General features: G+C 51.2%; 1 protein-coding gene across 1 annotated transcript in view; it reads left to right on the forward strand.

Moving 5' to 3' along the window:
- Positions 1-25,414, forward strand: part of ASTN1 (astrotactin 1) — a 322,529-nt gene extending 297,115 nt beyond the window's left edge. The window contains exons 18-23 of the mRNA XM_012644642.1: positions 1,093-1,226; positions 4,762-4,913; positions 5,975-6,110; positions 11,938-12,038; positions 20,427-20,610; positions 24,824-25,414. Of these exons, the coding sequence (XP_012500096.1) occupies positions 1,093-1,226; positions 4,762-4,913; positions 5,975-6,110; positions 11,938-12,038; positions 20,427-20,610; positions 24,824-25,061 (945 nt within the window). The 3' untranslated portion in view covers positions 25,062-25,414. The remainder of the gene's footprint in view (positions 1-1,092; positions 1,227-4,761; positions 4,914-5,974; positions 6,111-11,937; positions 12,039-20,426; positions 20,611-24,823) is intronic.
- Positions 25,415-27,616: the final 2,202 nt, after the last annotated feature.

Raw genomic sequence — 27,616 nt, forward strand, 5'->3', positions numbered from 1 at the left:
AGCGTGGACCAGCTGCGCACCCTGCGGCAGGTCCCACCCCTCCCGCCCCCTGGGCCAGTGTCAAGGCAGTAGGGCCCCAGCACAGGTGACCCCATCAGGATCCACCTCCTCACTGAGAATCGCCCTGTCACAAGTTCTGTTACCTCGGTAGCCTCATTTTGTTCTTTGGTCCTTTTATTTAATAGTATTTAATGAGTATCTCCATGAAACCACTACATGCAAAGAATTCTGCTAGGCTCTGTGACAGTTACAAAGTTCTACATAAGACTCGAGTCCATTATTCAAAGACAATAACCATTGCCAGCATTTAAAGGTGACTAATGTGTAGCAGGTGCTATGCATATATTATTTCATTTGGCATATATTATTCTGTTTAATTGTCATAGCAACTCTATTAGGAAAGTGCTATTTTTATCTCATTTGTCTTTGAGGAAACTGAGTTCATGTAACTTGCCCAAGGTCACAGGGCAGTGACCGGCAAAGCCGGAGCTGTCACCTGGGACAACTGTCCAGAGCACGTTTCTGAGCATGTGTCACTTCTGTTCTCTGTCTGCCAAGAAAGAAACGCCTAACGCCTGGTCACAACCCAAGGTGTAAGTGCGTAACTATCGTATGCAGGATCCGAGGCATGCTGAGGAGACACAGAGGGTTACAGGACACGGGGGGAGGGCAGGCAGGGGTGCACAGAGAGGCATTTGGGAGGGGCTGGGTGCCTCTGGGCAGAGGGAAGAGTGGCCGCCCGGAAGACGAGTGGAAGAGAGGTCATCATTCCTAGAGCCCGCGTTGTGGAATGATGGATTGGAAAATGAGGGAGATGGTGGGTGGAGTGTGACTTGCTTCCCAGGTGACAGCCCTTAACCACAGGAACGAACTCTTACGCTAGAGGCAGAGAGACACCCCAGAGGTCCTACGGGACTCTGGCTTCCCAGAAGCAATCTCCTGGAGTAAGAATTTTAGATCCCCAAATGGCGAAGTGGGGATACAACCTGGAAATCGTTTCGGGTTCTGCAGGTGCTCGGCGCTCTGCCGCCCGGTTCTGACGGCCCGCCCTGTCTGCCCGGCACTCACTCTTTTCCCCGCTCTCTCCCACAGCTCTTGCAGGAGGCCACCATGAGCTCTCTCTGGTGCTCAGGGACAGGAGACGTCATCGAGGACTGGTGTCGATGTGACTCCACTGCCTTTGGAGCTGACGGACTCCCCACCTGTGCGCCTCTCCCGCAGCCTGTGTACGCTTCCCTTCCCTGCCCCCTCTTGCACGTCCGCCTCAGTGTCGCCCTGCGAGCAAACGCTGGTGTCTACTCCTTGCAGACCAGTAGGCTGGGTACTGGGGAACAGCAAGAAGAGTATGACAAAGCTCCTTCAGGGAGCTTGCAGTCTACCAGGGGAGGCAGGCATGCAGAGTGCTTTAGTGGAAGAGATGATGCGATAAATGGAACCGGAGACATTTAAAGAAAGTGTGAAGAGGGAGTGGCCAAGTCTGAATTTGGGGCAATGGTGAAGGCTTCATGGAGGAGGTGGCACTTGAACTTCTCCTTGAAGGCAGAGAAAATGGGGCAGCGTAGCTAGAACATAATTGGGGTAAAAGTTCTGTTTCCATGGAAGAACTGAGAGATCTATAATGAGCCTGACCTAGACCAACAACACAGCTACATATTGAACACTTACTGTGTGCTAGGCAGTGTTGAGCAGTTAGATACTGCCCATTTAATACACGAGGAAATGGATTCAAAGGGATTAAAGAAGTTTTCCAAGGTGACAGAGCAGAACATAGAGCCATGGCTAAAAGCCACATTCTTAGCCATTATAGTATGGAGAGGATAAAACTGAGAGATGATTTGGGGTGAGGAGGAAGGAGCAGTGGTGACCGAATGTACGACTTATGCTTTTGTTGGCTACGATGATGAATGGGCCACAGTTGAAAACTAAAACAGCATGAAAGGATGTGGAGGTTTGCGGAGGAGGCCAGTTCCGTTTGGGCTGGCCTGGCAGTTATAGTGGGGAGGTTCTGCAGAGATGTTCGGTGTGCAGACAGGCAGGCTGGAGCTCTGCAAAAAAGTAAACACTAGAGGTAAGAAGAACTCAATCAGCACCAAAGAAATGAGAGCTGCAACCACAGCTATGAGGAAGGATGCTCGGGAACAAGTATCAAGGGGAAGAGCAGAAGGCTGGAGATGACCATTAGGGGGTTGTCTGCATTTGGGGGTAAAGAGGGCGGAGTGCTACAGAGGTGCCTGAGAATGAACATGCCCCATCTCCTTCCCCTCAGGGGAAAACTAAACAGAACTGGCCAAGCTGAAGGCTTGAGACAGGAGCCTCTCTTGGCCTCTAATGTGGCATCGGCCACAAGAGTGAAGTCACAGAAACACCATGTCTGATAAAGAATGACGGTAGGACAAGCTGGAAGAGTGTGACCCCTTTGCTGGTAAGGCAAAGAAAGCCCAAAGCAAGGATCAGGCTCTGCACAGCTGGAGGGTGAGTGAGCAGGAGCAAGAGACTGCAGGAGGAAACCAGCCGCTGGGAGGCTGCCCTCTGGCCTGCTTCACGCGGGTGCAGGTGGGCATTGCAGAGCCAGGACGGAGCAAGAAGGAAACCGAGAAAGAGGAGAAGGCAGTAGTAGGGTGTCATTACAAGCCAAGGTCCTCTCTCGTCTGCGGTCTTCCCTCTCTGTGCAGGTGGTTTCAGATGCTCCAGCCATTGGCTTCTTGCTCCTTATAGTCACGACTTGGGTCTTTTGAGTTAAAAGAGAAGCAAGCTCGCTGTTAATAAAAGTCCTCTCGTTTGGTAGAAAGGAAGCCACTCGAAGAACCTGGTACTGTTAGGCTGGTTCACCGGATAAGAAAACTACCTTTGAAACCTAACACCGAAGCTACCAAACGGTTATCAGTTAGACACAAGGTCTGGTCATTCTGTCCTAGGGCTTGTTTAGTTTCTAAACCTGCGTTTACTAAATGTCATAGCAAAAGATCAAATTGGGCTAAATTTTCATAAACAGGAAATGACCATTAAGGACTTTACTTTTCTTGTCAACTCTGATCTCTTCCTTCAGTGGCAGACCTTAGTTTCTCTTGGAGATAGAAATGCACTCTAGTTTTACACAAATCCACGTAATCATATACAGCGCTGTTTCTCAGAAGAGGCTGAGTTTAGTCCATATTTTCACAGAAATTGAGTTCTCAGAAAGTCTTAAGTCTTCCTTACTTAAGCTTCCTAATGCTTTTTCTTCAAAATAGCACTCTGCATATGACTCTAATTAATGAGTTTGTCAATATCTGCACTGTTTTGAGTCTATTCCATCTTTAATGTCATATGCAAACTATGCACTCCTTCCTAGTAAGCCGCTTGCAGAGGAGCATGTGGTTTGTATTATTTTCCCACTAGTTGAATTCCTTACTATTGCTCCCATAGCCTCCAGTAATGTCTCGCTGAAGTTCTTATCACATTTTATTCTAACTCATATGTGTAATTACGTATTTCTGTTGCCCACTGAGCTCCAGAGGAGAAGGGGCTGGGTTGGACTTGTGCGCCAGTGCAGCCCCAGCACCGAGCACGTCCTTACAGGTGGTGGGTGCTTCATCGATGTATGTGGAACTGAAATTGAAGTTTGCAGATGGTTTGGTATGGTTCACTCACAGGATCTTGCCCAGTGATTCTGTGAGCCGAGTGGAGGGAAGGAAGGCCAGGATTAGGGGTGGTCACGAGATACGGGAACCAAGGACGAGGTGAATGGCAGGGTGCTCATCGGGGAGGGAGGCTGGAGTGATCAGGAACTGGGAAAACTCCCAGAATCCAGTGGTCTAGGAAGAAACAGAGAATTGGAAGCAGGAGGGAAACCTGAGACACATACAAGAAGTCGGAACAAGGCAGTGAATTGAAACCACTTGGACAGTTAGGCGATCCAGACCAGTGAATGTCAACAATAATTATTAAGTTTATACAAGGTACGAAGAGCCTTGAGGTGGCCAGGCGAGACAGCGGTCGAAACGGACAACTTGCAAAGAATGAGGAGACGATGAATTGGGAAAAGCAAGCAAAAACTGGAATCAGGGACCGGGGTATTCATAGACACCCCAGAGCAGAGACAGAAACTGAAATCAGAACCTGAGTGAGCAGGCGCTGACATCACCCCATGGAGAACTCGATTGTGGTCAACTTTTTCTTGCCCAGGGAAGCCCCCTAGGAGCATTACTTCCAAAACGAGCCTGTTCCAAGGCCCAGCCAGCACATGGCCCAGGGCAAGTACACGTTAGTACCCACAGCAAGAGCGGAGGCCGGGGTGCCCGCCCCACCACCGCCAGTAGGGCAGATCCTGATAACGTTACAGAAGCTAAACTCACTGTGGTCTTGCCAGTGCGAGGTTCTGCTGGACACCACTGTAAAGAGGTCTTATATGGGAATTACACAGACATTCTCTATTTTTCAAGAGGAAAGCCAGAAATTATAATATTTTCAAGCTATATAAAGTAATACTACCCCCAAAGCCCCCTCCTCTGACCCATGTAACATGCAGACATTCATTCATCTTTGCTCACCTACTTGTTTATTTATTTACCAATATTAGCTGAGTTGCTAATGTGGAACAGGCACTCGATGCATAAAACACAGACCTCAGAGGTCCTCAAGACCTTCCTCCCTAGCGAGCGAGACCGTCCCTGAAGGAGATCATTTTTGTAGCTGGTTAAGAGAGAAGCGTTTACGATGTAACACTGGAGAAGGTGGCCAGTGGCTGGGTCCTCAGTTTCACGTCCTTTCTGTCTGCCACAGCCTGCGACTCTCCACGGTTTACGAGCCCAGCAGCACCCTCGTGGTCCTGGAATGGGAACACTCGGAGCCGCCGATCGGGGTGCAGATTGTAGATTACCTCCTCCGCCAGGAGAAAGTCACGGACAGGATGGACCACTCCAAAGTGGAGACAGGTGAGCATCCTCTACTTCACGGGCTAGCCTTGGTCCAAGGTGGTAAAAAGGAAACAGAAGGCAAATGCACTGCCTCGTGGCTTTGCCCCAGGTCCCCAGTATCACAGGGCAGTGCAGGAGGAGCAGGGAGAAAGAGACGCTGTTGTCTCTTCCAAGAAGCAACCATCTTGTCTGTTTACGAGTTTTTGCACGGCGAGCAACTGCGCAAAGTCTTGTTTTGATTTTGCTTTTCTTTTTGTTTATAAAAGAGGTGTCCGTTTCATTGCCTGTAGGCACACTCACCAAGAAACAACAATACAGCACGCTAGTTATCCTAGCCCACATTTAGGAAACAATTCTCTGCTAACCACTGCCATGATTACAGAAAAAAAAAAATTCCTTTGCTAATAACCCCCCTCCAGGCAAAAGCATGTGCCAACAGATGCCTCGCCCCACGTCTTGTCCTAGAGCAAACTGCTTTTGTCAGGTCCAGCTAGAAGAGGGGAACTTTAAAAGGGAGGAGACACCCCGTGAAAAATGTTCCGTGTTTTAGTATCTCACTGTCTACACATAGGAAATGTCAGCATAAATAATTCCTAAAAGTCACACAAGAGATGTGGTCGGCAGCAGAATGGCGGCATCCACAACCTGATTCAAGGCAAATAGCTTCTGGTGAACCTGTCACTGAGGCTTGGGGGCATATGCAGCTGCCTTCAGGCATAGAGAGCTGCCTACTCCTCCAGAGTCCCTTTCTCTGTGTGCACAGGTATGGCTAAGGTATGGCAATGACCACTGTTCTCTGTCCCTGCCAAACACTTTATGAAAGAGCTCACAGATGTGGTACGTGCATCTTGCCTTAGTTGTGTCTGAACTAACTCTAGATAAATGGCTCTAAATTGATTGGTTAAATATGAAACAGCCAGAAAAGACCATCCCCTCTAGGTCTCCTTTCTCTACCAGGAATTTGAGAAGATTGGGGACCAAGCGATTTTAATGTTTAGTTCCGTCGAGTTGATTCCATCTCCTCATTGCTTGGCCACTACTGTTTCTCACACCTTTTCCATCCCTTCCCCTCTGGGCAGAAACGGTGCTGAGCTTTGTGGATGACATCATCTCTGGAGCAAAGGCCCCTTGTGCCATGCCATCTCAGGTGCCAGACAAGCAGCTCACCACCATCTCTCTGATCATACGATGCCTAGAGCCCGACACCATTTACATGTGAGTAACACAACGCTCATCGGGCTAGTTGCTCCTTTCCCTCCGAGTCCCAGGGCTTCGCCCTGGTTTCTTGTTGCTACTCGAGTTCCCTTAGAGATCTGGTAAAAGATGTTGCGTCTCCGAGGTCTCATCTCAACTGGCGTTATAAAGAAACTTCTTGAGTGTGCAGGCACAGGAGTGGGGAGGATCTTGAAAGATGAAACTGTCCTGTCCCTCAAGGAGTTTGCAACCTAGAGGGAAACAAAAAAACTAACTTTAACATAGGCAGAATGAAATACATATTAGATAGGAGAGCAAGGAGCATTTGTAGAAGAGAAAAGAAAGAAGTAATTAATTCCAACTAGAGTGGGTGTCATCTGAACTGGGTCGTGTAGAATTTCAGTAGCAGAGTAATGTTGGAAAAGGTGCGTCAGGCTCAGGAGGAAGCACAGGCAAAAGCGAAGAAGCAGGAGGGTAAGTAGCAAATAGTCCAGCAGGGCTGAAGCAGGCGGTGAGCAAAGGCAAAAGGAAGAAAGCGAGACTGGGAAAATAGCGTGAACGTTGAAATTCAGAGACTATTAATTTTTTTTTTTTTTTTTGAGGGCAGGAGTAGAATACCAAGAACTCTGCTTTAGAGAGCTAACTCCAGTGGCATTGAAATAATTTATAGAGGCTAGATATGGTCAGCGTTTTTCTGCAAAGAAAATACAGTGAACTGTATCATGGCACTTGGAACAGCCCTATTCTGTCTGTGAATTCTTCCCCATCTCTCCCTGTGCGCTGGGAACCCTCGTGAAATAGTTGTGAGGCAGAGACATAAAAGATGCCGAAGGAGGAGAGATAGTGATAGAATCTAAGCCATGACGGCAAAATCTGGGCGCTAAGGCGGAATTCAGAGTGATGTAGTTCTGGGACCTTTTGACTCCGTCGGCATGGAAAACATTTAACAGTTTACAGATGAGGTCACGAGAATAGAGTCAAGGTTTCCGGACTAAATCATTTCCATTTCCAAAGTTAAAGAGTTCAAAGGTGAAAAGCACGAGGAATTTGAGTGGCACCCATTGCAAGATGAACGTGGGGGCTGAGGCTGAACATCTTCAACACAGAAATGAGATTAACTATGGGCCACGCACGGTGAAAGTAAAATGCACAAGACAAGTGACGTTCTGGAGGATCTGGACGGTTTATACAGACAGAGTTGACGATACCGAGACCATGGACGTCCGCCTACTTTTTGGGCAATGCCACCAATGCCATGACCCTCATTAGCTCTCTTGCCGTCGGGCTGCCGTGGCCCTTCGTGGGGAGGGAGAGGCTTTGGGCGTGCAGACCGCTCGCCCCGCTGCAGGACGTCTCACGCTCAGAGAAGCTTGAATTGCTGTTTATAATGAGGGCTCAGCAATCCGTAAGCTGTGACTAAGTCACAACCGGTGTCGCAATGAGGAAGCTCAGTTTCCTTGTGCGAGGGCCTGGCGTGGTTGTTAGGAGTGCCCGCCGTTACCGCCCCGGCACCCTCCTCATACCGGCCTGATGTGGCTCCGTTTCTTATCAAAGACTGAGGCCAACACCTTCTTCCACCCCTGCTGTCCTTGATCTTCCAGCGTCGCCCCGCCATGTCTTGTAAAACGAGAACTTTCTGTCCATGCTGAGTATTGGAGACGCTGGGAGGGCGCAGGCGGAGGGAGAAGCGGCCATGCCCGCCAGAGGGCGCTGCAGACCGCGGGACGCGGCCGCGCGGGGCCGGTGCGGGAGCCCGGCCTGGCAGAGGGCTCCGGACTGAGAGCCGAGCATGCGGCCCGGCCTGCGGTTGTTTCCAGCCACCAGGCGACTGTGCGCAAGGCACGTTTGCTGCAGCTAAGCTCTCTCACCGTGAGCCGGGAGGGAGGCGGGCTGTGTTCACTGAGGACTGCGTGGACGCTTCCTCTGGTGTCCCTGAGCACCCCCGCTCCGTGAGATCAGGCGACAGTCGAGGGGACGGCGGTTCAGCAACATGAGCTACTTCTGCAGCATCACACAGCTGCTGGTTTGGGGTGTCCGCTCACAGGCCGCTCCAGACTCCTGTGGGGACCGGGCAGCTGGTCCCATCACCTCGCGTGGCAGTGCCCGGCTGGCCCAGCCCGAGACCCGCAGAGCCGCCTGCCTTTGTCCTGTGACCGCACTGCTCTGACGGGCCTGGCACAGGAACGGTCTAGAGCCCCCCGCTGGGAGGGATCTGAAAGCGTGTCTGGTCCGACATCTTCATCCTACAGATGAGGAAACTGAGGCCAGAGTGGGGAGGTGACCCGCCAGCTTTGCAGCCCGCTGCCCCTCAGCGCAGCCGCTGTCTCTGGCACTGACAGCAGACAGGTGGCTCAGGGACAGGGATCGGCAGAGACCTCCACTCCTGGGGGGAGGCGGGATGGCAGCAGACAGGAGGTCTGAGGGTCTCCCAGGTGCCTCGAGGGCCGGGTCTTGGAGCCCGGACCCTGGAGCTGAGCCGGCTGTGTCGCTGCACAGGCACCGGGCCGGGCAGGGCTGTCACCGAGTCTCCAGCCACGGGCAGGACAGTCCCAGGCTGCAGCGGTGGGAGGAGCCCAGCGGCTCCGACAAGGCAGTGGATGTCCCTGCACAGCAGCCCTGTGAACGGGGCGCAGGGCTTACCTCGTCCGCCCGGCAACCCCCGCTAACCCTCTGACCGTCCCCGGGGGCTCAATGGCGGCAACAGCAACGCTCACAATGAACGGAGAAGGCCTTCCCCAAGTGACCGCAGGTGGCATTTCCGCGTGAAACCGTGTGAAGTGCTCTGGGGGCCTTCACGGGGAATGAACCAGCTGCTCTTCCAGGGCCGGAGCCGGCACCACGGAGCAGTGGCTCTTGGGCCAAGCCCCGGCCCATTCAGAAGGTTGTGGGAGCACGTCCTTTCATAATACCTGCTTTGCACTAAAAATAAAACATGCTATTAAAAATGGTAAGAGCTCAGGAGCCTAGATTTTGCACTAATTGCCCCATTAGGGGCATGTGAGAATTAACATGACCACAGGCATGTTTGGCCCAGCTCGGGGACAAACAGTTTAGCTGGAACTTACAGCAAGACAGGCCACAAAGCAGAGCTGGGACAGGCTTGGGGTGGGTTGGGGACTGACTGAGAGAGAGGGTTCATCTGACAACCAACTTGGTACCTGAGATGCAGGAAATTTCCCACATAGTCCAGGGAAACGGCTAGAAATTAAAGGTCCAGGATTAAATAATGGCGGGCTACAAAAGGTGGCTGGAACCCAGCCATAGACAGTGTAGGGCAGGTGACCCTTTAACGTGCTGGCAGGCGGCATCAGGTGGCCTGTCTGTGGGTAGCCAGACTGCAGCCCTGACCTGCCTTCCAAGGCCTTGCACAGGGCTCTGGGAGTCCGACAGGGAAAGCCAGAGCAGGGCGGGGCACACGGGGGCCAGGGCAACCCGACAGGCCGGGTCTCGGCAGCCGAAAGCAGGCTGGGCTCAGACGCGGGGAGTCACCTGCGCAGCCTGGGGGCAGGCACTGAAGGAAGAGGGGGAGCCATCTGTGGGGACCAGGGCACAGGGCCAGGACGACGCTGGCCCTAGCGCGTCGGCCTGGGGGAGAACGGGCTTCGCATCTCCTGCCTCTGGTGAGAGCTGACTGCTGGAACCAGGCTCGGGGCAGACTCTGCCAGAAAGACCGAGAGACACCCCTCTAGGCAGGAGATTGGGGCCCTATTGTCGGGATTCTGGCGAGAGAAGGGGCTCACCCAGGCCGCTAGAGGACAGTCCTACTGAGGTTTGTATGACATTGTAAGTCTTCAGGCTTTCTCACCTCCTCCTAACTGGGGGGGACACAGGTGTGAGGAGGAACTTTGTCCCCTGTGGGAATTGGACCATCAGGTGCACGTCTGAAGTCTGCCCTGTGGCACCTCTGGGCCCGTCCCTGAGGGCTTCGGCTCAGGTGGCTTCGGGCAGGTGAGCAGAGGAGGAAGTGGCACCTGACCTGAGACTGCATTATGGGATTGGACTCAGAAACAGAGCTGTGTGGACACTGGGCTGATGGGATGCATGAGAGGTTTGCTGGCCTCAGGCACAGTTCTAGAAACAGCACCAAGAAGCTGATGAGGTAGGCGGGGCCAGATGATGGGAGGTTCCATGGCCGCCATTGCTAGGGGTCCAGGCTGCCACTGGGAAGCCGTGTGGGGCTGGGTGCCAGGGGCCAGCTCAAACCTCAGAGGAGGGGCAGGCTGGGGAGAGCACTGTGGCGGGATCCTGGGTTTCGGAGCGGGGTCGGGGCTCGCGGCGGGCGACTGGTGGGAGGGGTTGAATCGCCTTGCGCAGGTAGGAGGGGAGGCTGAGCACCTGGCCCCGGCCCCACAGCAGGGAGGCCGGGGGAGTCCTGCGGAGTCCGGCAGGTGCCGTGCGGCCTGCCGTCCTGAGCCTGGGCTGCTCATCGCATTCCGCGTCCTCAGGGCTCCTGGCGGGATGGAGCCGGCCTGGGTGAGGCCCCCGTGAGTCCAGCGTGAGGATCTGGGGAGGCAAGAGGGAGGACAAATGCCACATTGGGGTGCACAGGCTCTCACGCTGGCCATTCTCCGGTGTCACTGCGAGGGGGGGAGTGGTGGAGCGAGGTTGTCTCTTCTCTGTTGAGAGAAACACACATTTCTTGACAGAATCATTAGGCAATTTCTATTTCTTTTCTATTTCACAAGTCCACCTGTTTCAAGCCCAGCTGACATTTGCCTGGGCCACTCTGTCTTGGGGCATCTCCCTCCCTTTCGCCTCTCTTCCTCCCTGTGACCCCGCCAAGAGGAAAGAAAATCCATGTTTGCCAATAACGCAGCCTCCTGCGGCCGCACAGCAGGAAGGAAAGCAACAGGAAAGGAGCCTTAATGATTTCCTCTAGGCTGACGGCTGGTTAGCAGAGCCCTAGACACACGGACACCAGAGCCGATGGCCACGGCTGTGCTCAGATTCCCCTGAGCAGCGTTCCCCGGGTTTCTTTTTTTCTTTTCCTTGCGGTTCCTTACCCCAGGGGGGTTTTCCCTTTCGGCTTTTGGGGGCCGGTTTTCCGTCTTTTTCTTGGGGGGGTTTTTGGATTCCTTCTTTCCCTTGGTTGGGGGCCCGGGGTTTTCCCTTTTGGATTCTTGTTTTGCGTTGGTTGTTTTTTCGTTGGGCACGTGAGCTGCGTGTAAGAGATGAAGCGTCTGGCCACAGGCAAGCCAAGAGACCCTCCGCCAGGGCTGTCTTGCATCTCACTTTAAAGAAGGAAATCGTCCTCTGTCCTTTGCACAGAGGTGTGGACAGAACAGAAGGGAACTAATGTGATTTATGCGGTGTCATGAATCATATCATGTTCCAGGTCTTCCTCTGCGTTGTTATCTCGTTTCATCCTCACGATGGCTTACAAGCAGTCTTACTGTCCTCTCATCTCCGTCTAACAGATAAGAGAAAATAAAGCTCCCGGGAGTTAACTGTAACTCCACATGGCTTCAGACCCAAGTTCTGACCATCTGTTTCCAAAGATATGTACTCTTTCCCTGAGCTCAGTGGTCGCCAAATTTGAACTGGCCTCAGCATCCCCCGAAGGCTTGGTACGGCACGGAGTTCTGGTCCCCATCCCTGGAATTTCTGATTCATTAGGTCTGGGGTGGGGCCTGAGAACTGTCACTGCTCCCAAGTCCCCGGGTGATGCTGGTGCTGTGGTCTGGGGGCTCCACTTGCAGAGCCAGTGTCCCATGCCCTGGTGCTTTCTGTCACGTGATACACCCAAGACAGCGAGTCACAGCCCTAGACCCACAGGAAGCGTGAGAGCTCGAGGCTGCGTGCTTTCTGCCACGCTCTTCCGTAACCACGCCCTTCCCTCTCCGGCCAGGTTCACGCTGTGGGGGGTGGACAGCACAGGACGGCGCTCCAGGCCGAGCGATGTGATCGTGAAGACACCTTGCCCCGTGGTGGATGACGTCAAAGCCCAAGGTAAGAGACACCGAGGTTAGCAGAGCCCAGAAGGGGTGCCCAGGGCCCCCTTGCTGTGAGGAAAGAGAGACCGAGGGGTCAAATGGAACAGCCTGCAGTTCGGTGGGGAAGGGGACGGATTCGAGGCCCCGTATAGAAGCACTGCCTTTCCGGAAGTCCGTCCCAGCCTCCGCCCTCCCCACCGCATCCCATCACTCCTCACAGTCCGTAAGTCAGGGAGCCGGGGAGACCCCTAGCCCCCACGGCCATACGCTAGGTGCTTCGTATGTAGTGAACTCCCCGTGACCTCCGCCCTCAGCATACTGATGGGGTCACTTACTCCATTGGCTTTTGTGTCTGAGAGATTATTTTGAATTAAAGCATAGCAAGGCTGCAGATTTGAAATTAATTGATGGACCACTCCCTCCCTAGCAAGGATGCGTCATAATCTTCAATTCTGTATTTTGGAGTCACTGTGGGCCAGTTCTTTGGTAAAGAATTGTCCTCTTTGGTACCAGCCCCTCCGCCCCCGCCAGGATTGGTCCTTGCTAATGGGGAAGAGCGTGTCCTCAGGCGACATCCGCTGCTCAGCGGCTCCGCTCGTCCTCGCAACACTCCTTGGCTGGTCTGGAGGTCGTCCCCTCATCTAAGGTTTTTACATCCCGTCCACAGCCGGAAGTTTCCCATCGTGGTCCCCGCTTCTGCAGGGCTCCAGCACTAGTTAAAGTGGTGGATCAACCGCTAACCTGGTGGACTTGAGCTGATCACATTTGCATGTGAACAGAGACATTGACGGTGCTGGAAGTTTAGGCTGTGCTGGTTTCGCTGAGAGAAATATTGTGGCCAAACTGCTCTGCTGACACCCCTCGAATCACCTTATGTGGCTCTGGAATCCAGTCGGATCGGAGTGACCAGGAGGGACGTAATCCCAGAATGTTCAAGGGGTGACACCACGATGATGCAAAGCCACAGGGGAAGAGTGAGCCGGACCTACTTTAATTCAAACCACTGATCTTGTGGCGCCGTGCAACTTCTGAGAGGATTGTCACACTTACTCTGCATGGTTATTTTCAACACGACATCTGATCTTATCAGGGGCCCTTCTTAAAACTTTAACAGATTGCTATTCCTCTCGTGACAAAAATACTTAACAGACACATTAGGAAATAAATGGAGTGGCCCCTGCCCACTTCTCTAGAACCTTCTTGCCAACTCCCCTGGTTGGTCTCTGCATTCCAGCCTCACTGCCTTCCTTGTGCCTCCAACACCATTATCAGTTCTACCACGGGGCCTTTGCACATGTCGGCCCCCTCACCTAGAATGCTCTCATCCCTTTCAACTAATTACCTCCTTGCAATCTGAAGATCTCAGATCAAATGTCCCTTCCTCAGGACAGAAGGGGGCGGGAGCCATTGTTAGGTGTACTCATAGCATCATGTTTCTTTCCTTCAGAACATTCATCTCAGTTTGTTATTGTAATGATGTGTTCTGTGTCTGCCTACCTCACGGGACAGTGAGCTCCGTGAGACTGGGGGCCAGTCTCTTTTGCCCACTACTCCGTCCCTCACACCTGGACGGCAGCACGGCTGACTGACCGGTTACAGAAGAACCTCGCCTCTGGAGTCAGCAGCCCACATCCAAACTCCTGCTTCACCATCGAATTGCTTGATCTTGAGCAGGTTACTTCACCCTTGCCTCAGTTTATTCATCTGTTAAATGGAGGGGTACTCTAGCTAATAAGGTTCTAGCAAGATTTAAATGAGTTAATCGATTTAAAATAGTAGGAAAAAAAACAGTGCCTGGCACATAGTAAGTGCTCAGTAAATGTTACCTACCATTATTATCAATAACCAAGCATTGATCTTGCCCTCTAATAGGAATTTAGTAAGTATTTACTGAATCAATAGCACATCACACCCATTTTACAGATGCAGAAACTGAGATTCAGAGTTCAATAAGGAAGGCGACCAAGATCACCAAGCATGTTACAGAACCAGCACTCATGCTCATTATATGACCCCATTCCCATTCTGTCCCCATTCTAATGTTACCATTAGATATTTAGGGGGTTATTATGCAAAAGACTGAAAGTATTTCCTTTGTCTCTGAATACTGATGAAGAAGGAAAGGCTTACATTTTAAAAGAGTGCTCAAGTTAGATACAAAAAATTCTCCCTTTCAAGCTGTTAGTGTCTGCCGGGACGTTACAACAGAGTGGAGACCTTTATGGGGGGAACTCACGCGCTTCACTCTGGAGAGAGCGCTGCTGGCTACAGCTTATAGGGTCTGAACTGAACGACTTTCGAAGTTCTCTGCAGTTGCTGGTGGATGACAGCGGTCTGGGGTCGAAAACTCCCAGATGAGAGACTGGAGAAGACCCTGTTTCCTCATCTGCTGATTCCTTACTCTGAGCCAGAGAGGAGCAGGCGATGAGAAGGCGCGTCCGTTATGTCTGTGTGGGAGAGTTTGCTGCCGTCCTTGCAGGGGGCAGCAGCCACCTTGGACTTACTAGTCAGGCAGGTGGATGTCCCACCACCTGATTAGCAGGTGGAAGGGATACAGCATGATGCTGCCTGCAGGGTGGATGTGTGGAAAGCAGCTCTAGAAACAAGAGTAGCCAAGGCAGGGGAGTTTGCCAGAGACAGACCACTACTCGGTTTTCTGTCGGGCTCGTTTGGGTCACTCTAGTCCCACACAGACTGTATCAAGATGTGCTCTGCCTGCTTGTGCCTGGGGAGAGTTTCTGACATCCCCATGGACCATCTGGGAGCCCAAGAGCCAAATTAGTGCAGAGAGAATGCGGTAACACTCCAGGGCCTGTGAGCCTGCAGCCGGGAAGGTGTCCTGCACAGCTAAATCCGGAAATTAATGAGCTGGACTAATTGAGGGTATCCTTGCAAATTAATACCGTCCTAGCAGTTCTGCTAAAAAGCCATATGCTTTGCCTTTCTCAAGCCCAGATGGCGATCTTAAATATGATCATGACGTGCTCAGGTCTGATGTAAATCTAATAACAAGTGGGAATTACCTTTTCAGTGACCCAGAGCATGGCTTCAGCTCCTTATCATCTACTGGAAGCCAGACCTTTATATGAACGTTCTTCCAAAGCTAGATAGTTTCGGTGAGGGATTTCACCACATTGTGACAGTAAAGCCACTGTGGAAATAAGGTTCTACCCATGTTTTGGGGAGACAGAGCAGCCTCGCCCCAGCAGGTGCAAGCCTGAGTCAGGGCAACCACCAGCCCTGATGGCGGGGCTCCGGGTAGGGGCGTGGCGTGCTGAGGGTTCTTCCTGAAGCTTCCTTAAGGCAGGGCTGGTTCCCACGCACCCTCCCTTCCTGCTGCCAGACGTAAACATTCCTCCCCTCCTTTGCGTGCTGCTTCCACAGGCTTTTATCCAGCTCGGCTGTTACACGCTAAAGAAACAAAACGAATTAGACTAAAAACCTGTTTTCGAGACGTTTACAATCAGATTTCATGAATTTATTAATTCCTCCAACAAATATTAAGCCTTTACTGCATACCTCTCCTAGGCATTAGGAGCAAACCCCCTGCCTCGTGGAGACACCAACAATAAAAATAGTGAAATACAGAATATTTCAGATGGTGATACACGTTACGGAGATAAATAAACAGGGATACGGGATGGGAGGTGCAGAAGGTGGAATTTTAACCAGAGTGGGAGGGGAAGAAGATGAAAGGAGAAGCCACACAGGCATCTGGGGGCAGATGCTTCCGGACAGAGGAGCAGAGCAGAGATTCTTGGTGTGTTTGAGGAAGACGAAGGGGGCAGGGCGGGAGGCGGACTCCCCCGGGTTGGGATGGAGGCCCTGGAGAACTGCGTGCGGGGCAGTGGCTTGGGGGACTTGGCGTTCTGCAGACCGCTCTGCCCGCCGTGTTGAGAGCAGACGCCAAACAGGGTCTAAGGCGGGAGTCGGGGAGACAGTTAGAAGGTCGTGGTGACGCAGAGGACAGATGCTGCTGCTTTAGACTTGCATGGTGGTGGCAGCGGCGATGAGAAGTGGCCGATTCTGAATTATTTTGACGGTAGCACCAGAAGGATCTGCTGTGGCTTGGATGCGAAGTGCGCGAGGAAGAAGAGTCGGGCCAGTCTCGCCGTGGGTGGCGGACAGCGCTGTGTAGAGGGACGGACAGGACGCTCCGGGACACGAGCCAGCTCGCCCGAGGCCTGGGTGGGCGGACGAGAGTTGCGGGGGGGACAGGCTCGGGGAGAGCGCTGGCAAGGGCCCTGTGGCTTAGGGCAGGTGGAGAAGGGGGCAGAGACAGGGCCGATGCCTGCGGAGAACGCGGCGGCCGCAGGACCCGCATGTCCCTCGTGGGAGAACAGAGTGAACGGCAGCAGTGAGAAGCACAGAGCTGCGAAAGGAGGCCGTGTCCGTAGGATGTGACATTGAGGTTTACAGATTTGAAGGTAGAGCAATTATCCACCTTTGGGAACTTGAGTCTGAGTTTAAATCTAAGGATTTTTTTTTCAGAATATTGCAGGGGTGCAAATGCTTTGGTGACATAAATTGCCTCTGCACTGCCTGAGTCAGAGCTACAAGTGTGCCCAGCCCCAGACAGCGTGCCCCCACCCAGTAGGAGTGAATGATGATCAGATCTGAGGGTGATGATTGGCTTTTGCTGGTTAGAGGTCACTTTTGCCCCTGGAGTCACTCCTCTCATTTAGTCAGACTATGCTCCCCAGTTCCTTGGGCTCGGGTGTTTCAGTCTCTCTCCTTAGTCTTGGTCTGTCTGTCTGCCTCTGTCTCTGTCCCTCTCTCAGCCTTGGGGGACAGCATGCTTTAGGAAAGAACTGGTAACAATAAAACAATAATATCTACTATTGTCCTACTCTCCACCTCACCCGCCTTATTGCAGACCCTCTGGCCTTGCGCTGCCCAGTGGAGCCCGGGGGCCTCTCTCTGTGCCTGCATGTCCCCTCCCTGCCTGGCCTTGCCCGGGTACCCGCAGCTCAGCCCCTCCCCTCTGCATGTGGGTTGTCTACTTTCCAACGACACCTGCTGTGACCACTGCACCCCCCTTGGCCCTCCCAAACTTCCTTCTCCTGTTTTATTTCCCCCGCTTTCTAACACACTGTATTTTACTTATTCATTATGTTTATTGCTTCCCTGACTGTCTCCCACCACTACCTAAACTGTCAGTGCTGTAAGGATGAGGATTTGTGTCAGATTCTCTCACTGATGTAGCCCAAGTGCCGAGAAAAATATCAGGCACATAGTGAGCACTTTGAAAATGTTTTACTGAATGAATGAATAACTGTGAGCTTACTATGTCTAGACATTGTGCTAAAGAAAAGTTTGACATTGAATATCACTTTTAGTCTCACAATAATTGTGGAGGCTGTATATTATTAACTGTCATTGAACCGACAGGGAAACTAACTTCCAGAGAGGTTAAGTAACTTGTCCAAGGCCACACAGCTAGTGTAGTGGAATCCAACTCTGTATGATGCCCTGGTGCCTGTTCTTAACCACATCCCTGGGGCCGAGAGCCTCAGTCCCAGCCCTATTCATTTATCCTGCTGCCTGCGAGATCTCAGTTCCTTGCTAATAACTGAGTTTCGTTTTTTTGTGATGGGGCCATGTAGGCCGACTTCTTGTCGTCTTTTCACCTGCATTTTACCTATTCCTGAACACCATGCATGTTAAAGAGGGAGAAGACAGGACTCTGTCTTGAATGACTCAAGACTTCTGTGAAGCCAAAACTAGGTAAAACTATAACTAAAAATACCCATATTATTATCCACTCTTTGAGTTAGTGGATTTTTGAGATGCTCTGAAGGATAATGAAATGAATTTTGTCCGTGGAGATAGGAGGAGAGAGAAATAGTCCTGCTCTAGGAGCCCGGGGCATAGATCTTCCTGAATATAGCACCCCATTCACTGATGTCGGCTCGTAAGCACACCCAGGAGCTAGACTACCTTGGTTCCGGGAGGTTGGTGGTGGAAGCAGGTCTTACCCCGTGTGCTGCAGGTGATGGGATGCTCCGCCTTCTCCAGCTGCGTGTGGCTGCTGTGTTATGGGAACGGTAAATATGTCAGAAAACGCCTTCCCAGCCATCCCTGTTGCTCAGCAAGGACTGTCACAACCAGGGCCTGGGGCCTGGGCCACTCTTTCCCATTAAAATAAGATCAGATTGGCATCCGTGAAGGGTGGGAGAGGAAGCCCAAACCCCCTATCTAAGCTTTGGTTTGCTCACCAACATTTTCCTGGTCATTCTTCTCTTAGCAAGCACTCCCTGCCTCCCAGCAAACACAACAGCCCTTTGAACTGTCCCTTGGCTTCTGTTATCTCAACTCCAGAAATGACAGATTCCTCGCACACCTACGGGGACTCCCTCTTATTTGGCATCTGTGGCCGATCAGAGCGATGTCCTCTACTAGAGGTAGTCGCCCCAGATCTGCCATCCCCACGACGCTGCCTCCTGTACCTTAAATTTGTTACACAATACCAAGTCCTGAGCATCGGTGCAAACTAGCAACGTCAGACGGAAGCACTTCTGAATCTTGACTCCAGCCCACATCGGCTGTGCAATTTTGTGCGGGTAACCTGGCCTTTCTCCGAATCTCCTCATTTGCAAAATCAAGGATATTCATATCCATCTTGCAGTGGTGGTACAAGAATTGGAACACACATAAGTAAAGGTCTTGGCTATTGTAAGCCTTCAATAAATACCTGAAGATACCATAGATTTTTACTTTCTAAATCACTGTCTTCTTTATTTCTTGATCCCGTTTTAACAACTGGAGAATTTTAACAACCTGAAAATCTAAATGGATTTCTGAACCAAAATTATGTTTAACGCAGCAAAATGTGCTGGCTACACATTTGGTTGCTAAAGGATTGGTATAACCTGGTATGGAGAAGCATCACTGAGAAATCCTCCCCGCTAAAGCAGATTCATTTTGCTCCCAGAGGCATGAGTTCCCTTCATTCAGCTAACGTTGTTTAATCTACTATGTTGTCTGGCCTGTGCTGTCCACTTAGGACACCGGGGAAGTAAGATCTGTCTCCTATCCTCAGAGGCCACAGGCAAGACAGAAAAATAAGGAAATAATTGTAATGTCTGGACAGGATAAGGGTAGAAATATTATTCATTCCAACCCAGGAAACTCCTACATTGATGACTTTGTCATGACCAGGAGCCCGGAATTTGCTTGGAATTATGACAGGAGTCAAGTTGCATGCCTTTGAGCTAACAGAGGATCTGGTGGGCAAAGTTCTGGCTTTAGAACCTACAGGCTCAGTTTCTTCATCCCCAGAATTCACACTGGGGTCCAAAACAAAGCGTTGCTCTCTAGATCTTAGTTTCCCAGCTGTTTAAGGAGAAAATGTAAATACATCTCCTCTCTCTGAAAGGTTTAAAGAGCAAATGTTTAATGATAAAGTCCTTTGAGCTCCGTAAGGAAAAATGCCAAGGCTATCCAAAATCATTGCCACCTGGCCAAGTCACCAAGTTCAGTCTTTGCAATGCGTGCTTCGGAGGGAGAAATGTCAGAGACGTAAATTAAACTGAGAGGTGACTCACTTGGAACTGCAGAAGGTACTAGGTTCAGTGTCTTGTCCCCGCAGATCTCCATGCTTGCCTTTGTATGTGGTCTAGGTGGTCCTAGCACGAGTTCCATGTTCCCACAGTTGTGGCTTCCCTGGGTTGTCCATGGGACTTGCAAGCACTGCCTCACGGTGCCCGACTTCATCCCCGAGCCGAACGCCTGCTACCTGCTGCCCGGGCTGCCCTGCTGCTCTTGCAGAACCGCTTGCTAGTCAAGCACGTGCAGCCTAGAAGTGCAGGCTTGGTACTGCCTCCTGGGAGCAAACTGGGCCAGTTGCTACTGGGAGCTGGAGATACGATCTTCATTCTTTCCGTCCTGGATGGACCAGTGGAGATCCAGTGACTTCATGCGTCCTGTCCTGCAAACTGTGGCAAGCAGCGTGTCTGCAAGGTGTGGCCGGCTCCTTCACGCACTCTCTCGTCCTGACTCTCCCTCCTTCCTTGCTTCATGCCACTGTATCCTCGCTCCTGCACTTGCCAAGGAAGCATTAACGTATAAGCTTTTGCCTCAGGCTATGTGTTTTTAGGAAACCTGGGTAAAGACAAAGAGCATCGTAACCGAAGTTGACCTTAGAAGCATTCTAGTCAAAGGTTTTCATTTTATAGAATAGAAAACTGAAGCCCAGGGCAGCAGACGTAACGTGAATTATTCAAATCACTAGGTTCGGTGTTCTTCAAGTAACACCATACGCACACACGTAAGTGTACATGTATATGCATATATACACATACATACACATGCACATGCACACGTGCGTATCTATCATATATAGTATATAGTGCACATATATTAATATATATAAAATGTTATTTGCCTTTTCTTCCTTCCTCAGAAATAGCAGACAAGATCTACAATCTCTTCAACGGCTACACCAGTGGGAAGGAGCAGCAGACTGCCTACAACACCCTCCTGGATCTGGGCTCCCCCACCTTGCATCGCGTCCTCTACCACTATAACCAGCACTATGAGAGTTTTGGAGAATTCACCTGGCGGTGTGAGGACGAATTGGGCCCCAGGTAATCCATCAACTGCATTGTCTCTTTTAAAGACTCTGCAGGTTGGTACCTCTTACACCGTAGTGCTGCATCCATGGAGTTGCAGAGACTTCCTGGGTGAGCTTAGGCGCTCAGAGAGTAAGTCCCTGATTTTAGACGGTACAGGCCGTGCAGATTAGTTTTGGACGAGCTCTACCTAAGGAGTGAAGTCGTGAGTGCATTTCCTGAACTCTGAAGAATGTTTGCCCTTGACCTGGCCCACACTCCTCTTGCCACACTGACACAGTGTTCCAAATGCTAAAACTGCAGGAGCCAAAGGCTTAGTCTTGTGAAAGAAAATTAGGAATTTTGTTAAAGAAGTTATCCAAAAATATTTATTGCATATGAACTTTGCCTATGTTATTTGCATCACAAAGACTTATTCTGAGTTGAATTCTACATTCTCTTGAAAGGCAACATGGGAGTAGCCGAAGACCCACTTTGGGTGGGACCCACCTTGGCATCTATCTTGGCCAAAGTTAAGGGGGCACAGTGTTTGCCAGCTTCCCCTCACCCTGAAGCTACAACTTCCTAACACTCAATACCCAGTGTTTTTAGGTTGCACAGACTGGGTAGAGTTCTTGGGAAGTAAGGACTGGGAGGGAGGTGTAGAGATATCACCTTTCTTTTGCTCCACTCATCATCATTGTATCTTGCTGCTTTGAGAAAACAGTCTTCCCTGGAAATACTGAAACTGTTAGGTAGACATGATAAAGAGGATGTTCACGTGGAACGCTGGGACCCATGTGTTCCCAAATTATTTAGGAGCTCATTAAAAAAAAGATACAAATAGGGTAAGGGCTACGAGAATAGGAAAAGGAAAGACAGAGAAAATGAAGGGAAGAGAGAAAGAAGGGTGAGGGGGAAGGAAAGAAGGAAGTGATAAATGAACACTGTAGAATCCTCTGGCATATAAAGAAGTCTCACACGCCAGCAATATGGCGGAATGAAAGTATCACCCAAAAGTCATCCCATCCGTCTGATCTCTGGCCACACGGGAAGGAGACTCAGCCTCAGCCTGTCATGACCTGCAATTACAAACTTTCTTAGAAAACCATTGTTCAGGACATTTTTCCTCTATTTTCTTACTTTTGAAGGAAAGAGGAAAATTAGGGTTATCTTCTGAAATAAAATGATTTCATGTGTAAGATCTGACAGGATCTTTCTACATTCCATAAATCATTTCCTGATGTTTTGAAAGGTTGATAGTTCTTGAGCAAACAGATGCTGCTGCTATGGACCAGAGGGAAATATGTAAGGGACATTTAATTTGTTTTGTCTCAGTTTTGATAAGAAGCAAACCCTGACTTAGAAAGTAGATGTGTGTTAAGAAATGTCCTCTCTGCTCCATACCCTGTCCTTCCTCCTGACGTTGTCATTACTCTCACCTGACATCACCCCATCTCCTTCCTTCCTCCCTGCTCCTCCTCCCTCTCTCTCTCCCTTCCCTTCTATCTTCTGACATTCATTGAGTGTATATGTACAGTTCTTTGTCAGGGAACACAAATGTCACAATTTGAATAGCGCTGACATTGCATATATCATCTCCATTTCTAGGGGCATTTGCTTTTAAAACTTCTCTCTTGTGACTGAAGAGTCAGAAGAAAAATTGGTTAACGAAGTACATGAGCCAGGGGGAGAAATGCGGGTCTTGCTGTAAAGTAAGGCCACTGCTGAGTGTTCGCTCGCTTCCCAAAACTCCCCTCCCAGGGGGCCCTTCCATGTGCAATACTGGTCTTTTGTGCTCATGTATTAGAAAACATTGTGCGGTTTCATTAGCCTGTGGAAAATAACATTTTGCTTTTTAGTGTTATGGATCTCAGGGAGAACCACAGGAAAGGAAAATCCTCCGCCTTGAAATACATCAGCCCACTTGGGGTTAGTGGTGAGAGTGAGTAGGGAAGGGTCTGTGGCCCCAGACTTCCTGAGAGCGAGCAGAGAGGACGTCCTCAGTCCAGCTAAATCCAGTTCCATTAAGACGCGCGGATGCCCCCAGATTGAGCTGAAGGTTGAAAATACTTTGAGAAGAACAACGATGACACTGCTTCTAAGAAGGACGACCACAGCCTCTGAAATGGTCAAGGGTGGTCCCAGATTAATTATTATTTTTTCAAAAAAAGAAAGGTCACTGAAAACAGCAAAAAAAACTCTATGGGCTAATCAAAGTCATTCATTTGGAAGGACGGCTGGGACGTGTTCCTTCGTCCTTTTCTGGAAGCGGATGCCTATGTTGCCTTCACTCTTCCTTCATCCACCCCCTTCCTTCCCCTCCCAAGAATTTGTCAGCAGCTACAGGAGGGGCCACCAAAGTTCTTGTTGATGATGACTTTTGGAAAAACCTGCTTGGCCAAACTGCAGAAACTGATGGGGAAAGTACAGATCATCTGCCCATGACGCTATTTAGTCGGCAGGCGGAGTGTTTGTTTGATTTCCTCCGACCCACCATTGGAGTTGGAGAAAATATGCCTGTGCCTCCAGTGACTTCGCTCCACCCTTAGCCCCTGACTTTGCTGCTGAAGCTCAAACCTTTCTGCCAACAGCATCTCCGCCCTTCCCCCAGCACACCCTCTAGGAACGCAGGAAGGTCATGCCTTGGTGACGCTCATTGCCAGGACAGACGAAGAGGAACAAAATGAACGTGGGTGTTGTTCTTTGAAAGCTCTGTTTAAATGAGTGCATAAACTTCCAGTTTCTCGAAGCAAATGTTGATTAAACTAGAAAAGAGATGGTTCCTCACATGAAATAGCAGCCAATAGATCCTGCACGAGTCGTGTTCGTTGACTTTCTAAGACACTATTTTGCAGCCCCACATGAGCTTGTTCAATGACAGAGTTTTCCTTCTGGAGTCTCTGGTCACTTGGGTGTTTGAAGAATAGGAATGAAATAACCGAGTGAGGGGATCTTGCTCCTTCGCTCATCCCGTGTTCAGAGTCCACACAGTGAGGGCTGAGAACTGGCTCTAGGCAATCCTTATCTAGGACACCATGGGTGGGTGCCAGGCAGCAGGGGCCGCACGGCGTGGCTGTGGTGCCAGCCTGTGCCCCCAGGCTAGATGCCACATGCCCTCACACTCTGTGTTCCCGGCCCGGGGGAATCACTCCTTTCCAGTGTACGTGAACTTGGAGTGTGCTCGCTCTCCTCTCTCTTGGGGGTCTGCAGTGGCCCAGGTGCCCTCTCATCACCTCCTTTTCCCACTCCTTTGATTGGGGCTTCACGGCAATGGCAATGGCCTCCCGACCTCCGGAGGCAGGTGGAGGAATGGAACGTGAGCCCACCTGGAGGTTAGTGAGGTGATGGTGCAACCCAGAGTCTGCAAGAATGAAGCTGTAGCATCGTGAACTGAGGACATCATGGTCCGCACCCTTATTGCACTATAATTACATCAATACAGGTGTACTTGGTCCCTTTCAGTTCAATATATTGGCTGCTTCTACCAGTTCAGAAGTAGCCTTGGAAAGGAAAATACTGCCTGGGCATGGTGGCTCATACCTGTAATCCCAGAACTCTGGGAGGCCAAGGCAGGAGGATCCCTTGATCCCAGGAGTTTAAGACCAGCCTGGGCAACACGGCAAGACCCCACGTCTACAAAAAAGTAAAAGATTAGCCAGGTGTGGTGGCACATGCTTGTAGTCCCAGCTACTCGGGAGGCTGAGGCAGAGGATCGCTTGAGCCTGGGAGTTGGGGGTTGCAGTGAGGCAGTAAGCTGTGATCGTGCCACTGCACTCCAGCCTGGGTGACAGAGTGAGATCCTGCCTCACAAAAAAACAAAAAAGAAAAGGAAAACATTCAGTCAAGCACATTCGTGGTCATTTAATGATAATAAATTACTTTAAAGAAAAATGATTTGATTTGTCTTTCAAGACTGCCAATTTTATGATTTTAAAAAGGTATACATTCCCACTAAAATATTATTTCTCTTCTCTTCTTTAATTTTCCTCACTGCATTTTGTCTCTCTGTTCCTTTTTGGTGCCTGTTCACTTTGCACCTACATCCTGTTCATTCATTCATTCATCCATTCCCTTGACAGATATTTGCGGAGTACTCGCCGTTCTAATTGCGAAAGAAAGAATAGTGAGCAAAAAGGGACCATTCTCTGTCCTCTTGAAGCTTAGAATCTCACACTAATCGTGGCTTACGTGTCCTTCCTGGTCTTCTCCTCTTTCTAACTTAAGTGTCCCCGTGCTTGGTCCACAGGAAAGCGGGCCTCATCCTTTCCCAGCTCGGGGACCTCAGCAGCTGGTGCAACGGACTCCTCCAGGAACCCAAGATCGGCCTGCGCCGCAGCTCGCTCAACTACCTGGGCTGCCGCTACAGCGAGATCAAGCCCTACGGACTGGACTGGGCCGAGCTCAGCCGGGACCTCAGGAAGACGTGCGAGGAGCAGACCCTGAGTGTCCCCTACAACGACTATGGGGACGGCAAGGACATCTAGCACCACGAGGCCCGGGTGCTGCTGCCAAAATGAAGCAGGAGAGAGGAGGGGGATATCTGGGTTGGTTTGCGAATTTTTAATATTTTTTATTGGAACGTTAAAACCTCCATGGCAACGTCGAAACCAGGGGGAAAGTGCGCCTTGCTCCCTGCGGAACTTCTTCGGTGTGATGTTCTCCACCTGCATGACCAGCACACCTGCCGGCCAGCGGCTTCATGAAGCGCCGTATTTTTTTAGAGGATTACTTTGGGTCTATTTTGCCATTAATTTGTTTCATTCATTTTTTTTTCTTTCAAGAAGTTCACCAAAATGCTCAAGACTCTGTCAGGCTTCCCGTGAAAGGTCTATCGGGTTGAGGCACTAGGGTTGAGGTTGCTGACTGAGCTCCTAAGTCCGCTGCAGCTGGGGACAGAGGTGAGGCCAGAAGGTTGTCAGTCCTGCCTCGGGCCCCACCCTCGGGCATTCCTTAGGAAGCACCTCACTCTGGGAGCCTGAGCCTTGTGCACAGAGAAAAGTAATACGGACACTGGGAGAGGCGGCCCCCGTCTGTGCCCGGTGGTTTTTCTCCCAGGACTTCCTCTGTCTAGCTCCATTTCTCACAGGTGAACCCCGCTCCCCTTACAGGCCCCAGTGGGCCTCCTGGGTTTTAGGTCCTCCCCCATTTAAGCTAGGACTGGGATGAAATCCTTCTCTGGCAGACCTCTGCCCTCTCCTCTGAACGACATGATCTTTGACAGGCAACAAGACGCCGCCTGTCAAATGCACCGTTAGAGGAGTCTGCCTGGGAGACTGTCAGCAGTCCACATCCTAGAAAAGAAGTGAAGTTTATTGTTTTAAAGAGCCCCTGTGCCTCCATGGGATGAATGTCTGCGGTCCTCTAGTGTACATCCAAGCGCCTGGATTCCCGTTAGCCCTGCGCCTCGTACCGGGACGGATGGGGCTTGGTAGTTGTCTGATCTGGTCCACAAGGGCTCGATACCCCCACGTCAGTGCTACAGTGAACTAAAGCTGTTATTGATCACAAAATACTTCTGTTCATTTCCCCTCTGGCCAAATTTGCTGTGTCACTGCTTTGGCAAATCGTTTCTCTGACGACCGTCAGTGGGAGGACTGTGCCGTGGTCACTGCCCGGCTAGTTGCCGGGAGTAGCAGAGGTTCTGTGTAGACGAGCACCGTTCAACGCGGGTAAGGGCCGGGTGTTGTTTCCACCCCACCGCCCGAGCGCTGGCGTGGGCGCAGATGGTGGCCTGGCCCGCAGGAAGCCCAGCCTTTCACAAGGAGCCTGGCAGGGCCGTGTGGGCAGCTGTCCCGCACACCTCAGAGGCCGGAACACAGACTCTGGTCACCACGCCTTTGACTAGGGCTGCGCATTTGCAAACACGAGAAAGGTCTGGAAGGAGGTGCAAGATCTGTAAGGCTAGTCACTGAGCTCCACTGATTTTTCTAAATAGTAATAATGACAGGTAACATTTATCGAGTGCTTGCTGTGTGCCAGGCACTGCTCTAAGCACGTTCTGTATCATCGAATTCTCGCAACGACCCCTTGAGGAAAATGCTATTCTCTTCTCCATTTTAGTATTGAGGAAACTGAGGCAAAGAGAGGTTACACAGCTTGCCCCAAATCCCGCACGCACTGCCTGCCTGAGCCCTGATGAGTTCAGACTGCGGACTCCAGAGCACAGGGTTTTAACCGGCTGGGATCCGCTGAAGCGCAGGGTGGTCTCACGCCCCCTCGGCTTCCCTCAGAGAAAGATGGGAGATTCACGTCCTCCTCTCGGGTGCCCCTGCCTGCGATCCCCCGCCTGCAGAGCAAAGGCTGGCGGAACCCCCGGCTGCCCGTGGCCGTGCAGGGCCGCAGTTAAGGCGCCGCAAGGGGCGCGTGTCTACACTGCCAGAGACGGGCCGAGAGTCAGTCGGGCGGGGCCTCCGGCGTCTCCTCGCCGCTTCCGTTCTGCCCTTTCATTCACGTCTGTGCGGATCACGGCTCTCGAGTTTGGGTGGAAGGAGGTGAGGCTGCCAATGCCTTCCTGCCCCAGCGGGGGTGAGACGGCGCGGATGCGGCAGAGGGGGGCGCCAGGGTCCCCTACTTCCGTTTCTGTTTTAGACACAGGACCCTCCTCTCCCCTCCTAGCTTGCCCCCTACTCACCTCCTTCCCCTCCAAGTTCCTCCACTTCCTTTCATCCTTTTATTTTTGTCCTTTTCTTTCCCTTTCTGTGACCCTCCTCTTTTGTCCCTTCCTCCCCCACGATTCTCTTCCTCCTGAGGTCTCCGCTGCGTTCTCACTGCACATGTGTATGTACGCACGCACGCACACGCACGCACGCACACACGTGCACACTATGCGTGCAACTCCTGTGACTGGGGCCCACTTGCTTTCGAGTTGCAAAGGCCAATCTGAAGGGAGCAGGGGACAGTCTCAGGATGGTTGTACAGTTAACTGGAGGATTCTCCCCCCAGGAGGACACTCTCGGTCACACCCTGCTGGCATTTCCCAAAGCTCGCCTGGAGGAACCCGCCCTGGCTGGAAAGGGGGAGGGGCCTGGGTCAGTGTTAA

Source organism: Propithecus coquereli, unplaced genomic scaffold (assembly GCF_000956105.1).
Source record: "Propithecus coquereli isolate 6110/MARCELLA unplaced genomic scaffold, Pcoq_1.0 Scaffold216, whole genome shotgun sequence".
Lineage (NCBI taxonomy): Eukaryota > Metazoa > Chordata > Mammalia > Primates > Indriidae > Propithecus > Propithecus coquereli.